The sequence below is a fragment of the Trypanosoma cruzi genome, genomic scaffold, assembly GCF_000209065.1.
Source record: "Trypanosoma cruzi strain CL Brener 1047053516467 genomic scaffold, whole genome shotgun sequence".
NCBI lineage: Eukaryota > Euglenozoa > Kinetoplastea > Trypanosomatida > Trypanosomatidae > Trypanosoma > Trypanosoma cruzi.
This window is the reverse complement of record NW_001849501.1, coordinates 25,327-38,079: the sequence shown is the minus strand read 5'-3', so window position 1 is coordinate 38,079 and position 12,753 is coordinate 25,327. Positions and strand designations below refer to the sequence as shown.

The window sequence follows — 12,753 nt, the reverse complement described above, 5'->3', positions numbered from 1 at the left end:
AAGAAAGAAAAAAAAAAACAAAAACTGGCGCTTCACACTGAAACTGCACCTCGCCCGTCATAAATGTAAAATATTATGATTTTCGAAAGCAAACGGCAATGAGAGCTGCCACGGCAGCGGCGACACCCACTCCCGCTAAGCCAGTTGCAGTTAAAGTCATATTTACTTCTGCATCAATGTACTGCTTCAGCGCGATTCCCTGGCGATGATCAGACTGGAGTTGAAGCATTTGATTCACACATATCAGTGCCTTGTCGTAGTTCCGAAGCTTTATCCATCCAATTGTTAGATAGTAGTAGTTAATAACAAGCTCGTCCGTGGATGTGGTTCTTTTGCTTTTCGTATCGGTCTCTTTTTCTTGTTCCCCAGCGTCGTGTTCAAAATGCTCCCACTCTCCTTGTGTTTCCGGCGGCGCAGAGGCCGCGTGAATAACACTACCACGCAAAATATCCTCTTGAGAATCCACCTCCTCACCGGGCATCAAATTCGTCTTTACTGACGATGCACCCGCCAATTCGGCCTGGCGCTTCTTCCATGCGGTATACAGCAATGACTCCATGAGGCGCACGCCCTCCTCAATGTATGAAGCGCGGGAGTGCAGGATCAGAAGGCATGCGTACTGAAATGTAATATCGGAGTTTGTGAAATTGTTCTCGTATTCAGCGCGGATGCGTCTAATAGCATCATCGAGCCCCATCAACTCTTGCTGCGAAGGGGATAAGATGTGCCTCACATTTGGGTCCTTCTTGAAAAGGTCATCGATAATGGAAGAAGTTCTCTCCATCACTAAAAAAAAAAAAAAATTGTTTTTATTCTAGAGGGAAAAATAAAAAGAGTATTGTGCGCGACGTGTTCTCCTTTTCGTCCTTCGTTCGCCCCCTCCCCCTCCCCTCAAAAAAAAAAAAAAAAGACGCGTATTTGCGTTGCCTCTCCTAACTTGGCACACGCCCCTCCCCTCCGCAATCGTGAGGCAACTTTCTTCCTACCAGTGTATGGCCAGCTGTGGAAAAGTCCCTCATGTGTTGAGTCAAAATAAAAAATAATTAAAAAGTGCTCGCATGCCAAATAAAAAAAAAGGAGACAGCAGTCAGGCATCCCATCCCCACCGCGGTTCCCACTAATAATTGCCACAACAACAACAAAACAAAAAAGACAAAGGAGATGGATGCCAAAACAAATATATATGAATAATTTTTAAAAAAGGTTGAAAACACAAGGCGCTGTAAAAAAAAAACTGCATTGACTGTTTCCTAAGAAAAATCTTCTTGGGCCAACTTCAGAGCTTCTTTTAACTTCTTTGTGAACTCCGGGCCGTGTTCTGCTGCCTGTTGCCCCACGTACTTCACAAGGTAAGTTGCAACACCGTCATTTTTTGGTATGGAAAAGATGACATGCGTGTCATCTGCCTTCGTAAGATGAAAATTTCTGGACAGTGCTGCATTGAGGGCGTAACCATCGCGAACAATCAGACGATAAAGATTTTTTACTCCTTTCTCGCCGTCCGTGGCCTCTGTGGACTCGCGCCGCTTCAGTTTGGCATCACCAACGCCACATTCCACCCAACTTTTGGTTTCCAACTTAAACAAAAACAGTTTACAGGACGCACACGCCAAAATCTCCTCCGTTAAAGGCGTGACATGAGCAGCCTGGGCAAGAACATCGCTGGTGGCAAGCTTCTCCTCCGCCGGCGCTTCCTCTTCCACGTCAGCGACGGTCTTCGCCATCCGCTCCTTGGCCTCCGCAAAAACATTTCGCGCGCCGTTAAAATTCAACGTCTCTCGAGATGAAGACGTCCCCGCAGCCGCATCATTGCCAACAGCGACCATACCGCCACTGTTATCCTTGCTGCTTTCACTGGGGCTGCTGCCAACACCAAATGTGAAATTTTTGGCACCAGGTAAGACAGAACTCGGCGCTTCTCCAACAACCGGAAAAGAAACTTTGGCCAGTGCGAAATTGGCGCCGCTGCTGATGCTGTTACTGCCGCTTAACCCAAAATTTGTGGAAAGAGATGGTGCCGCCGTCGGCGCCAAGCCGGGCACCGCCTTGAACGCCCCTTTCAACGACGGCACGACATCACTGACAGACGTACGCTGCACCCGCACGATGCGGCGCTGCGCCATTGTATCTGCATCGGCATACTTGGGCGTGTTGTCTAGCACCTCATCCCTCTCATTTGGCTCCAACGGCCGCCTTTTGCGGACTTCAGAACCGTCCGCCATTCACGGAAACGTCACTCCAACTGATTATTATTATTACTATTATTATGCTTCGTTTTCTGCTTTCCCCCTTTCCCGTCTCTTTTGTTTTTTCTTCTCTGTTCAGCTCTTTGAGGCCTTCGGTGTGTGTGTGTGTGTGTGAAACCCAATAACAGTGCGCTACCTTACCCGCTCCACGCATGCACGCGTGCAGCAAAAAAAAAAAAAAAACGAGGAAATTGAGGGCAAAGAAAAGCAAAATAAAAAAAAAGGCACAAAATTGCGCCGATGTCCTTCCATACAAACGGTAAATAAAAAAATCCCGACCATCCCACCACCACGGCCCTCGTCGTGCATCACCCACTTTGGACATAAACAAGCAAAAAATCACACACAACAAAAAAAAAAAATCCATAAAGAAGGGTTTCGTTGCATAATCTACATTCAAAGGCCGCACAAATAAAATGTATTTAAGACAAAGAACAAGAGATTAAATAAACATAATTATATATATATATACAAATGTCCTCATTTCTTCCTTGTACTGCCTGCATCTGCCTTCTCCAGTTCAAACTCCAAAAGGCTTGAGTGAAGCTTCGGCAGAACCCCACCCCCAAAGATTATAATGCGTTTCCCTTTTTCACCCACGCACCCAACGCAGCCTCTACGCCCCACAAGCTCATCCTTTTCAAAGGGAAGCATGCACCACTTGAATTCCGTCAAGGAAAGTTGAAGAACTTGAGACAAAGAGCCCTTCTCATCCTCTCCAAGACACACCAATAGATGCCCGTTCGACACCGCCGCCACGCAACCCTGACGCCTGGAAGGAACATTAACGCACAGCTGACACGTCCATTCATTCTTTCCCCCGCGCAGTGACAAGAAATGAAGATCGCTCTGTAGGGAGGATGCAAACCCGCCAAAAACCAGCAGTCTCTCGCCCGCCAAATCAAATGCGACAGCAGCATCATCGCGCGGTGCTGGTGGAGTCCCACCTTTAACCTCAACTAACTCCCACGCGGCCACGCCCTGTTCAATCAAAGCACTCAATCGCAGACGCCAAACATCATTCAACCTTTTTTCACCATCAAATCCACCAAAGAGATATAACACCGGATTCTGGGCCGTACCCTCTTCATCGCTCATGTTACCCAACACCATCGCATGACAGACCCGAGCCGATGGCCCTAATCCAGCGGGTTGCACCAATTTCCATGAGCTAATAATTGCTTCCTTAGCACTTGCCATGTTATTTCCTGGGCTCTTTGGAGCAAGCATCCAAAAGTTTTTGCTGTAATTCTCGTCATTCCAACCACCAAAAACAAAACAGTACTCCCCAAATGCGACAGCAGCCGCGTCTCTTATTTTTTCTGGCAAAGAGGGCCCTTTTGACCATTGCTTTGTAGAAAAATCAAACTCAGCTAGCTGTGAAAGGCTACGACCAGTCCGTGCGTCATATCCACCACAAAGATAAGCCCTTTTTTCAAAGCATGCTAATGCGCCTCCAAGCACCTCCTTTATAATTTCACCAGACTGCGGGGCAACCAACTTCACAGGAGTGCTTTCGCTCCACTCATATTTGTTCAGCTTGCGATAAACGACATCCGATGCCATGTTTCAAACCTCGTTTAACGCACCCTATATATATATGTATGTATGCTGTGAAAAAAGTAAAAGCACAGGGCCTCAGTGAGAACCTTCCAAATAAACGGAGAAGAGGGGTAAAAGACGCGTAACGAAATCGACTGCTTCTTGGCTTTGCATGTATTTGAAGAACTAGCAGTCGTTCAAGGAACTGATGAGAAGTTCAGCTTTTTTTTTTTTTTACCGTTTATTGTCTGGGAAAGGAAAAAAAAAACTAACCCAGTCAAACCCTGTCACACGGCAGAAAATGCGCACCCAGATGGCAATTATTGGTTTTGCCAAACAAAGAAAAAACGCCACGCCCAAAAAACTTTTTACCCGTTCTAACCCTTCGTTCTTACTTTCCACAACAAAGCATTAAGCTTTTTCCTTTTCGCTTTTTTTTGTTTCATGTCTTCTTTTTTTGCCCCACTCCCCTCATTTTTCTTTTTCTTTGATTTAATATATTTCGGCGAAGGTGGCATGGCCTTCCGTTTCTTTGGCGCTGCTGCTTTTGTTTTGATATAAGCCTTCCTTTCCCTTGTTTGTTTGTATTTCCCCACTGCGCCGTAGACAAGACAAAGCAATTCTACATGACGCAGCACCTGGAGTTTACCTTTGTGTAGCCAATTCTGCCCCGAACACGTTGCTGCAGCGAGGCCGGGAGTTCCGCCGCGCCCCCCATAAGAAAATCCACAAATGCATCCACATGAGCTGCAGTAAAGCAGCCAAAGCATATGCCTCCATGATTTGTGTACATCAAGACATTTCCAGCGTAGATATGCCCTCCGACGTGGGAACACGGGTACACGTGAATGGTTTCATCATCGCCCTTCTTGGCCCTAATCGACTGACGCAAAAGCTCCACCAAAACGGCACCACAGTACCCACAACGACCATCACGAGAACGATGGGAACACACAAAAATAAACACCTCATTCGAGCGATCGGAGCTTATCGCACCCTCGGATTCCCACGGAAGCTCCCCTTCTGTGATGCAACTGTGCTGTGTAATCAGCATATACTCCAAACTTTCCTCATACTTAAATCGTAAAATACACCTATCGGGACCGGGACGATAAAAAACCGTGAGTTTCATGCCTCCTCTTGAACTCACAACTTGTTCCAGTGCACTATACCCAGGAACATTTCCCGTTTTCGAATCCCATTCTGTTGCAGGCAAGTCGGTGGCAAGAAATAAATGCTCTTTTAACGCCATGCTGCCTGGAAGCTTCGCCGGCAGAGGCTCACAGCACTCCTCCCGGCCAAAGCCGCATTGTGCAGGGTCAAGGCCCTCAATTTCCTGCAGCGTTTGCTTTGAGAGGCAGGACACGATGACATCGTGAGAATTTTCGGCAAATGCCATTTTTGTTTGTTTTTTCTTGTTCTCCTCCATTAGGGCCTGTTGAAACAAAAAGAAAAAAAAATGTTACAGCATACAGAGGAGCGCACACCATCATTAAACAAATCCATACGAGGTCCAAACCAAAACCAGAGCCAGCATCATTCACCACAGGAAGTGCAATAGAAAAAAGCAATAGGAAAGAACAACAACAACAACAAAGTGCAACGTAAGATGTAATTTCTTCGTTTCAGTCCTCCTTTTTTTTTTTTTCTTTATTCCTTCCCCCACTTCCTCTTGCTCCTTCTTGCCAACAACAATTCCCAGAATGCCCCACTAATGATCTGCCGTTGTTAAGCCCGAGCCTCGAACATGGGACTTGGCACTCAGCGGATCAGCAAGTCGTGGCCTTTTCCACATCATTTTCGGCACACAATATGGGAAGACGAGGGCATTGCACACGGGGTTGGAGGATTCCTCGCCCACCGTCTTTGTCTCCCAGCTTCGTTCCTTCCGCAGTTTCCCAATCTTCGCCAACTCCAACTGACGCTGGCGATGAGCTGAAAGTCGATCATAAAAGAGCGTGACGACGGGGGGAACAACAAACTCGAACTCCCGCTCGTTAATTGAACCGTCCGTTTGGATTGTCAAAGTCTTGTGAAAACGTGGAAACCTCGATCGCTCAATCGCCAGCTCTTCCGCAAACATGCCCCTGTTTTCAATGTGCTGCATGTCACTTGTGTAGCGGTCCTTGATAAATGTACGCAGCACATACGGGATCTTGTAATCCGCAGGGCGCAAACGAGGATGTGAAGGAATCACACGGGCGACGGGGCGCAGCCCGGGAGGCGGCGGGGCACTTTTACTCACCACCGCCCACTTGTGTAGTACCATCGCCCGGAGATCCTGTCGTCCTTCAGTGAACCCCCAACTCTCCAAACCCCCTCAGTTCCCTTTCTCCGAAAAAAATAAAAAGGAAAAAGGCGCAGTGGAACGAGAGACATGCGACGTGAACTTACACATTACACGCACACAAAGTGATAATAACAATAATAATAATAATAATAATGATAACAAATAAAGTCAGTACACACACATGTCACACCCAAAACGCGTGTTACTTGGCTGATAATTTCTGGCCGCATTTTTTTGATTATTTTTTTTTTTGTCGCTTCCGCCACTGCTGACGAAAGTCCACACGAGCAAGTCTGAGAAGCCTCCCCTCCAGTCAAATCCCCCCCACAAATTTTTGTCTCGCTTGGTATAAAGTTTCTGGGGAGAGGGTGCGAAATGTTTCACCCGCCTCCAACATCACCTGCAGCAGCGGGGAAGGTGGGTCCGTGACGCCCATATCCCTTGAAAGGTAATTCATGTTGCGCAGCAGTGCAAGGCATCCGATACCGCTGTCCACGTACGAAAGGAGGCCACCCGTTGACAAATTCAACGTTAAGGCGCCAATGGAAAGAAGATCAATATCATTTACCGTTTCAACACAACCCTCCAGCAGCATGCGACAACTTTCATTCACAAGAGCAAACAAGAGCCGCAGGAAAATATCGCTCCGTGATAATTTTCTCCGCCTCAAGAACTCTGTTCGAATCTCCGGATTGAGGCTTCCATAACAGTTGTAAAATCCCCCGCGGTGAACACCCTCACCGCCAAAACCCTCTGCATCCATTGCCGACAATACTCGCCTCGTTATTGGCGGAACTCGCCTCTCGTCCGCCAAATGTGGATGCCGTCCCATCACCTTTGTAATGTACATCATACCATGGCAATCAAGCAGCTGAAATGGGTTGCTGCTAAATCGCAATTCTTCTCTTGCGACGGCGTCAATCAGCCGCATCTCCGCCTCCGTGGCCAGTCGACACAACTCTAGAGAAAGGGCAGCCACAAGGCGATTTCCAGCATCCCCCTTACTGACAATGTACGGTATGCCCTTTGACTGCAGATACGCCAAGGCGGAGGAGAGTGCCTCCCTCTGTTGAATTTTTCGTACATGTGGAGAGCAGAGAAGCTGAACCTCCACCATATTCCCGCCCTCACCCAATGTGCACAATTTCGACGGACGTAGATTAGTAGCAACCACAGCGCAATCCAACAAGTCAGCTGCATCCTTCACGCCCTCTATTTCTCCCATCAGCAAAGCACTTTTGATCACGCCATTTCCGCTGAAACTGCGATGCTCCGCAATAAAACGAACCGTTTCGGGCGAAGAAGCTTCGGTAAAGACACAAAACGATTCGCCCACCGTAACGCTGCTCATATCGGTTGCCCGTAATTCAATAATGCTTCCCCGTGGTGGTGGATTTAACACTCGATGTCGCATACGACGAAGCGCCATGGTCACTGACGCCGCGTTACAAAAATCGCTCGTTCCCAGAAGTGTTACATACATGCTGATACCCCGGGAAGCAGCAGCAAAATCAAGAACCGAATTTGTGCCACCTTGAGTCGTATCCACCAATGCACAGTAATTGTCCCAGTGGCGCATCAAAAAATCCACGCGATTCTCTTTGGCAGATCGATCTGTTCCCCACCCCAATAACTCACAAAGACGATCCCACTGCAAGTTGAACAGTCGATATACCTTTTCCTGCAACCGCTGCGAGGTGCAACCCGACTGTAAGAGTTGAGGATATCTTTCACTCAACTCACTCCATGGAATTGTGTGCATAATGGGAACCACCAGACCAACCTTCTCTCCGTAGCCCAGAAGACTGGATATGCACTGTACCACACACGGCGCCGGCCAGACTCCAGCTGACACAGAAGGAAATCCAACCTTTGCGACCCTGCCGCATACCCCAGATTCCGGTATGAGCTTGCTGTCACACATAAAAAATAACTCCGCGCCAATATTAAATGCGGAATGATTCAACTCTGCTATGAAAGACACTCCACAAAGTCTGGCTTCCCGCATGCGGCAAAAAAGACGTTCCTTTGCTCTCAGCAACTCTGCACGAGCTAAATAACTCACCTCCAGTTCTGAAAGCTGCGGGGTAAAGAAAAAAATGCCGGATACTGAACGGAACACTACAACAAGGCCCTCGCTTAATTCCGTCAAAGATTCCACTTCATTCAAGGCCTGACTCACCGCAAGAACTACGTCTCTCGCACATAGAGGTTGCTCCCGAAGTTCCAAAACAAAAGTGCGGTCAGAAGATTTGGATACTTGTAGTGTAATGGAGTTGTGTAAAGGTTTGGTTTCTTCAGCATCCATCCAACATGAGAGGTTTTCATGGTGACACAGAGATTCAAAGAAACAAGATGCGGCTGGGGATTCCGCAGCTGCAGAATTCATGGCCTCATGCCGTGGCTCGCTTGGCCCATTAAATGATAGAACAGCACCCTTTTCATTTTCATCATTTTCATTCTCCAGTTTCAATCCGCGAATACATGCGTTATTTGGAGGCTCAGTCACTGCTGCCTCATCGGCTGACAGCTTGAACAGCTCTTCTTCCAACTCCTGCAGAGTGCACGCAATATCCGTGAGTACCGGCAGCTCTTTTGTGATTACAGGGCCTCGGGGTGTGTCCTCCCTTGCCGCCGGGACGGTGGGACTCACATGCGGTTGAACGGGACTTCTGTCCGTCATGGCCGTTGCCATTGTCGGCCGCAAATTGGATGCGGAAACAGAAATTTTATGCTCGCTGGCGCCACGCCGCACCCATAGGTCATTGATCTCTCGAAGAAGAGCGTTGATCTCACGGCCAGACCCTCGCAATGCGCCGGAACCATGAGTCCCATCAGAGAATGACGTTGCCACAAAACGAATCACAGTGCAGTACACCAGGTGCCCCATTCGGGCGTGAAGGATTGTGGAGCGCTGACGGCCACGGTACATCGCCCTCTGATGTTCCCCTCATCGGGAAATGGGAGAAATCAAAAGAAAACCCAACTCATGAAAACAAAAAGCAAAATGCTCCTGCACCGCCACCGCACCTCATAAACACCGGGATATCCCTGAAAGACGCATTCATTTCCACTTTCATTTCCACAGAAACAAACGGCCTGCACTTCCCCAGTGTACTGAGGAAAATACGCAAGCAGAGACAACAGCGGCAACAAGGGGAATGAAGGAAAAAAAAAATGAAAGAAAAGAGTGTGTTTTTTTACCACCGTCTTCATGATCCTCCTTCGTCACTAAAAAACCAGGCGACGACATCCGCTTCCGATGCGGAGGGTTCAACCGATTTCGTCATTGCCTCTGCTTCTGAATTGAATAATATCGCACAACGCAAAACATCAAAGCCAAATCTCTCCACATTTGCCTTGAAAAGAAGAACATCCGACAGCATCACTGCTCGAAGGTCGGCATCAACTGCCGGACACATCGTCACCGAACGAATCATTCGAGCAAATGTGCCAAGGAGCGGCACTACAACCCCACGGCAATCCTCGGCAGGCAAAATCGGCCTCATCGCCCGCATCAACCTCGCTGTCTCACGCAGCATTGTCATTACCCACTCATTACCTGATGCTTGCCACTGCTCCGCGGAGACTGTCCCAAGTCCACCAACCTTCTCCTTGACCAAGCCTGATATCTTACCCAAAAACTCACAACGGTGCGTCGCGCAGTCCTTGCGAACTCTCTTTATGTCTTCAACAATAGGCGATGACAACTTATCGACAGTTGTTGCACGAAGCCAGCGCCTCTGCATAAGTGGAATACCGTCGTATAAAAAAGCCAGGTTTTGTGACGCGACCGCCATGTGCTGCGTTGTTATTGTATCCAGCACACCATTTTCCACAGCCATCGCGCCGAGGAGGAGAGCAGCACACTGTGAATCGTACAGTCTGAGAAGGTCATATATTTTCCCCATCACATCAAAGGCAAGAAAAGGAAAACGACTCAAGTACTCATCACATTCATGCAACAATGTGATCAACATCAAAATCGAGCTACTCACCACCCGACCCTCCGTATGGCCATCCACAGGTGGAATCAACAGCAATTTTTTTGTGTCAGCTTCACACGTATTCAAAGGCCTAGATGATGGATTGAATGGCGCTGATACTACCATTTGTCTCGCCATTGCTGTTGCTGTTGTCACTGGTGCCGCAAGATGGCAAAACCCATTCTCACCCATAACTTCAGTAAACACGGCGTGTGTCCGAAGTTCCTCGATAGCTGCATCGTCACTTCGGCAAAGAACGTCCACAGTGGATTGAAAGGCAGGGTCAATTTTTTCTGGCTGCCAGTTTTCATTCTCAATTGACACACGTAATTTTTCAACGCCCTCCGCATGATGTGAGCGGAGGTGCTCCTTCACCAGCCGCGTCACGGCCGACTTAATCCGCCTTCCTGAGACAAACCCCCATGTATCACCGATGTTGCCACAGATTGCCAGAACACCTTGAAGATTACTCACCATATTGGGCAGAAAGGCACAACTCATAGAAACAACTGTCTCAAGATCCCGAAGGTTTGTAGGCGTTTTCCCCCGCTGGCTTCGAACTTCAAGCAGAAGAGCGACAAAACTCTCCGCAACCGTACACAAGGACGAGAAGTATTTCCTTGTGTCCTCCGCATTTACTCCTTCAGTGTCTGAAACAGAGGGGTCGGGAGAAATATCGACAAGCAGAAGCCCCCATCGCTGGGCAGCTTGAGTAACAAAGTCAAGGACATGATCCAAAGTGAGGCCCAGTAATTCTATGTACAGGGGAAAACGACATGCGTTGGAATGTTCAAATAGTGTTAATTTCTCTTCGCGTGAAGAATCAGCCGTCACCGCAGTGGAAAGAACATTATTGGCCGTTGAATCGCTGATTTCGCAATGACTCATCAAAAAGGCAATAAAGGCCTCGCGAACTGCCGTCCACAGTGCATCTACAAGAAGATCATTGCAGTGACGTGCAGCACTAGGCCATATTCCCATTTTCATAGCGGAACGAAATGTCCTAGTGATGTGGCCATCGTCTCCACCTCCACGCGTCGCCGGAAGAAGAATCACCTCCAATTCCTCCATAATCATCACGCAGAGCTTCTCCTTCAAATGCAGCACACGGCGTGGGATGTCTTTCATCGCTGACACCTTCGTAATCCACCCCACACCAAGGGTACCAGCGTTTTTCGAGAAAGTTCCCGTGCAATGCTCTGCTAAAATCGCATCCTGCAGCGTACAAAAGATCTCAACAATAACTGGCAATTCCATCATATCCCGTTCGGGAAGTGCCACCCAATTTTCAATAGCTACCATTTGAGAAGAGACCGACATTACCGTTCCTGCAAGATTACACAAAGACCCAAGGTTGTTTCGGCTTCGATAACACCGTGCGGTCGTAAGCAACTCTTGAACTAGTCCCTTACCAAAGGTTCCAATGTCCGTCCGCGTTTGCCGCAGACTTTCAAGGGCTTCTCGAGCCTCCGCAGCTCGATTACCAAACTCGTGGGACGCATAAAAAAACTGCTCTGAACGACTTTGTACGTGCTGCAGAAGACATCCCTCCACGGCACTCTCCCACAGACGAAGCTCCTTCATTCGAGTCTCCATTACCTCAAAATCCTCTCCAAATGTCTGTGCAGTAATAGAAGTGTTGTTCCCCTCAACTACAGAGTCTCCTCCGAGTTCTCGTAGCTTCCGCTCCAAAAAGCAAACCTCACAACTCACGTCGTAGAATGAGTCAAAAAACTCTTTTGGGACCCCAGTCGGCCACGGAAGATTTTCGACGGAAGAAGGGGTGTTAGCAATACCAAGCCGCTCATTTCCGTCCGCTATCGTCGATGCTTGCCGACTCTCTTCCCGATTCCTATTGTACGGGGCAGTAACGAGATGGAGATAAGAAGAGTAGTCTTCTTGCAAACCATAGCGTGCAAGGAGTGTCCCAGATGATGATGATGATGTCAACAACGACGGCCCTAGACTCACAGTGGTCTCAGCGCGTTTTGTCTGTCCCTTGTGATCTAAAGCACCAGACACGACGCTTCCGAGCCACAATCCCCAATTGGAGTTGATTTCCGCAGCATCTTGTGGATCATTCAAAATTGAGATAAAGCTCTGACCAACACTCGATCCCAATTCGACAAAATAAGACTCTGTGACAGGATCCAGTGTGGCCAAAGGGTCACCGTCCTGTAGGTATTCCGATGCGCCAATGGTCAAAGAAGGTGCTGTCTCAACAACCGCCTTCAAAAGGGTTGGTGGCAGGGATTCATCTTTGTTCTCAGCAATCCAAAGCGCTAACTGCGAGCGTATTGCGGCGGAGGAAACGCCGTTGCGGATGCACTCCTCAAGCACAAGTGGTGGGATTCCCAATGTGAGAGCGGTGCGGGAACGGCTCCAGCCACGCCTCGCCATGAGAAACGCACAGAGCACTGCTGCAGGGTCATCGGGGTTCTCGTGCATTCGTGACGATGAAATACTGTTGCCTTGTCTTGACGACATTTATTTCCCCCTTGATTCCGCTTGATGTGCGTGTCCGATTAGGGAATTGAAGAGAAAGAAGGGAGCGGGAGATCTTTCTCCTTCCTTCCTCTTCGTGCTCTAATGCACTATCGGGCAAAAAGGATGCCGCCACCTCACTTCCCGCCCCAAAAAACAACACCAAGTGGAAAGGCACATGGGCTTACAGACAGTCAAAGCATAA

The 12,753-nt window shown here is 48.4% G+C and overlaps 7 protein-coding genes across 7 annotated transcripts, besides 6 other annotated features; all 7 read right to left on the bottom strand.

Annotated features, from left to right (window-relative positions):
* Positions 1 to 12,753: part of a sequence feature (heterozygous, non-Esmeraldo-like haplotype) that runs on past the window's edge.
* Tc00.1047053506355.170 (hypothetical protein, conserved) lies at positions 74 to 784 on the bottom strand (the record flags this gene model as incomplete). Its single annotated transcript, XM_809740.1, has 1 exon — positions 74 to 784. The coding sequence occupies one exon, from the start codon at positions 782 to 784 to the stop codon at positions 74 to 76; it is 711 nt and encodes a 236-aa protein (XP_814833.1).
* Positions 1,030 to 1,050: a sequence feature (AT_rich).
* Positions 1,251 to 2,222, bottom strand: Tc00.1047053506355.160 (hypothetical protein, conserved; the record flags this gene model as incomplete). Its single annotated transcript, XM_809739.1, has 1 exon — positions 1,251 to 2,222. One exon carries the CDS (start codon positions 2,220 to 2,222, stop codon positions 1,251 to 1,253), a length of 972 nt encoding a protein of 323 aa, XP_814832.1.
* Positions 2,246 to 2,268: a microsatellite.
* Positions 2,414 to 2,469: a sequence feature (T-rich).
* Positions 2,688 to 2,717: a sequence feature (AT_rich).
* On the bottom strand, positions 2,727 to 3,812 carry Tc00.1047053506355.150 (hypothetical protein, conserved; the record flags this gene model as incomplete). Its single annotated transcript, XM_809738.1, has 1 exon — positions 2,727 to 3,812. The coding sequence occupies one exon, from the start codon at positions 3,810 to 3,812 to the stop codon at positions 2,727 to 2,729; it is 1,086 nt and encodes a 361-aa protein (XP_814831.1).
* Positions 4,411 to 5,217, bottom strand: Tc00.1047053506355.140 (hypothetical protein, conserved; the record flags this gene model as incomplete). The annotated part of the gene is made up of 1 exon (XM_809737.1): positions 4,411 to 5,217. The coding sequence occupies one exon, from the start codon at positions 5,215 to 5,217 to the stop codon at positions 4,411 to 4,413; it is 807 nt and encodes a 268-aa protein (XP_814830.1).
* Tc00.1047053506355.130 (hypothetical protein, conserved) lies at positions 5,500 to 6,057 on the bottom strand (the record flags this gene model as incomplete). The annotated part of the gene is made up of 1 exon (XM_809736.1): positions 5,500 to 6,057. One exon carries the CDS (start codon positions 6,055 to 6,057, stop codon positions 5,500 to 5,502), a length of 558 nt encoding a protein of 185 aa, XP_814829.1.
* Positions 6,204 to 6,240: a microsatellite.
* Tc00.1047053506355.120 (hypothetical protein, conserved) lies at positions 6,392 to 9,010 on the bottom strand (the record flags this gene model as incomplete). The annotated part of the gene is made up of 1 exon (XM_809735.1): positions 6,392 to 9,010. The coding sequence occupies one exon, from the start codon at positions 9,008 to 9,010 to the stop codon at positions 6,392 to 6,394; it is 2,619 nt and encodes an 872-aa protein (XP_814828.1).
* Tc00.1047053506355.110 (hypothetical protein, conserved) lies at positions 9,291 to 12,551 on the bottom strand (the record flags this gene model as incomplete). Its single annotated transcript, XM_809734.1, has 1 exon — positions 9,291 to 12,551. The coding sequence occupies one exon, from the start codon at positions 12,549 to 12,551 to the stop codon at positions 9,291 to 9,293; it is 3,261 nt and encodes a 1,086-aa protein (XP_814827.1).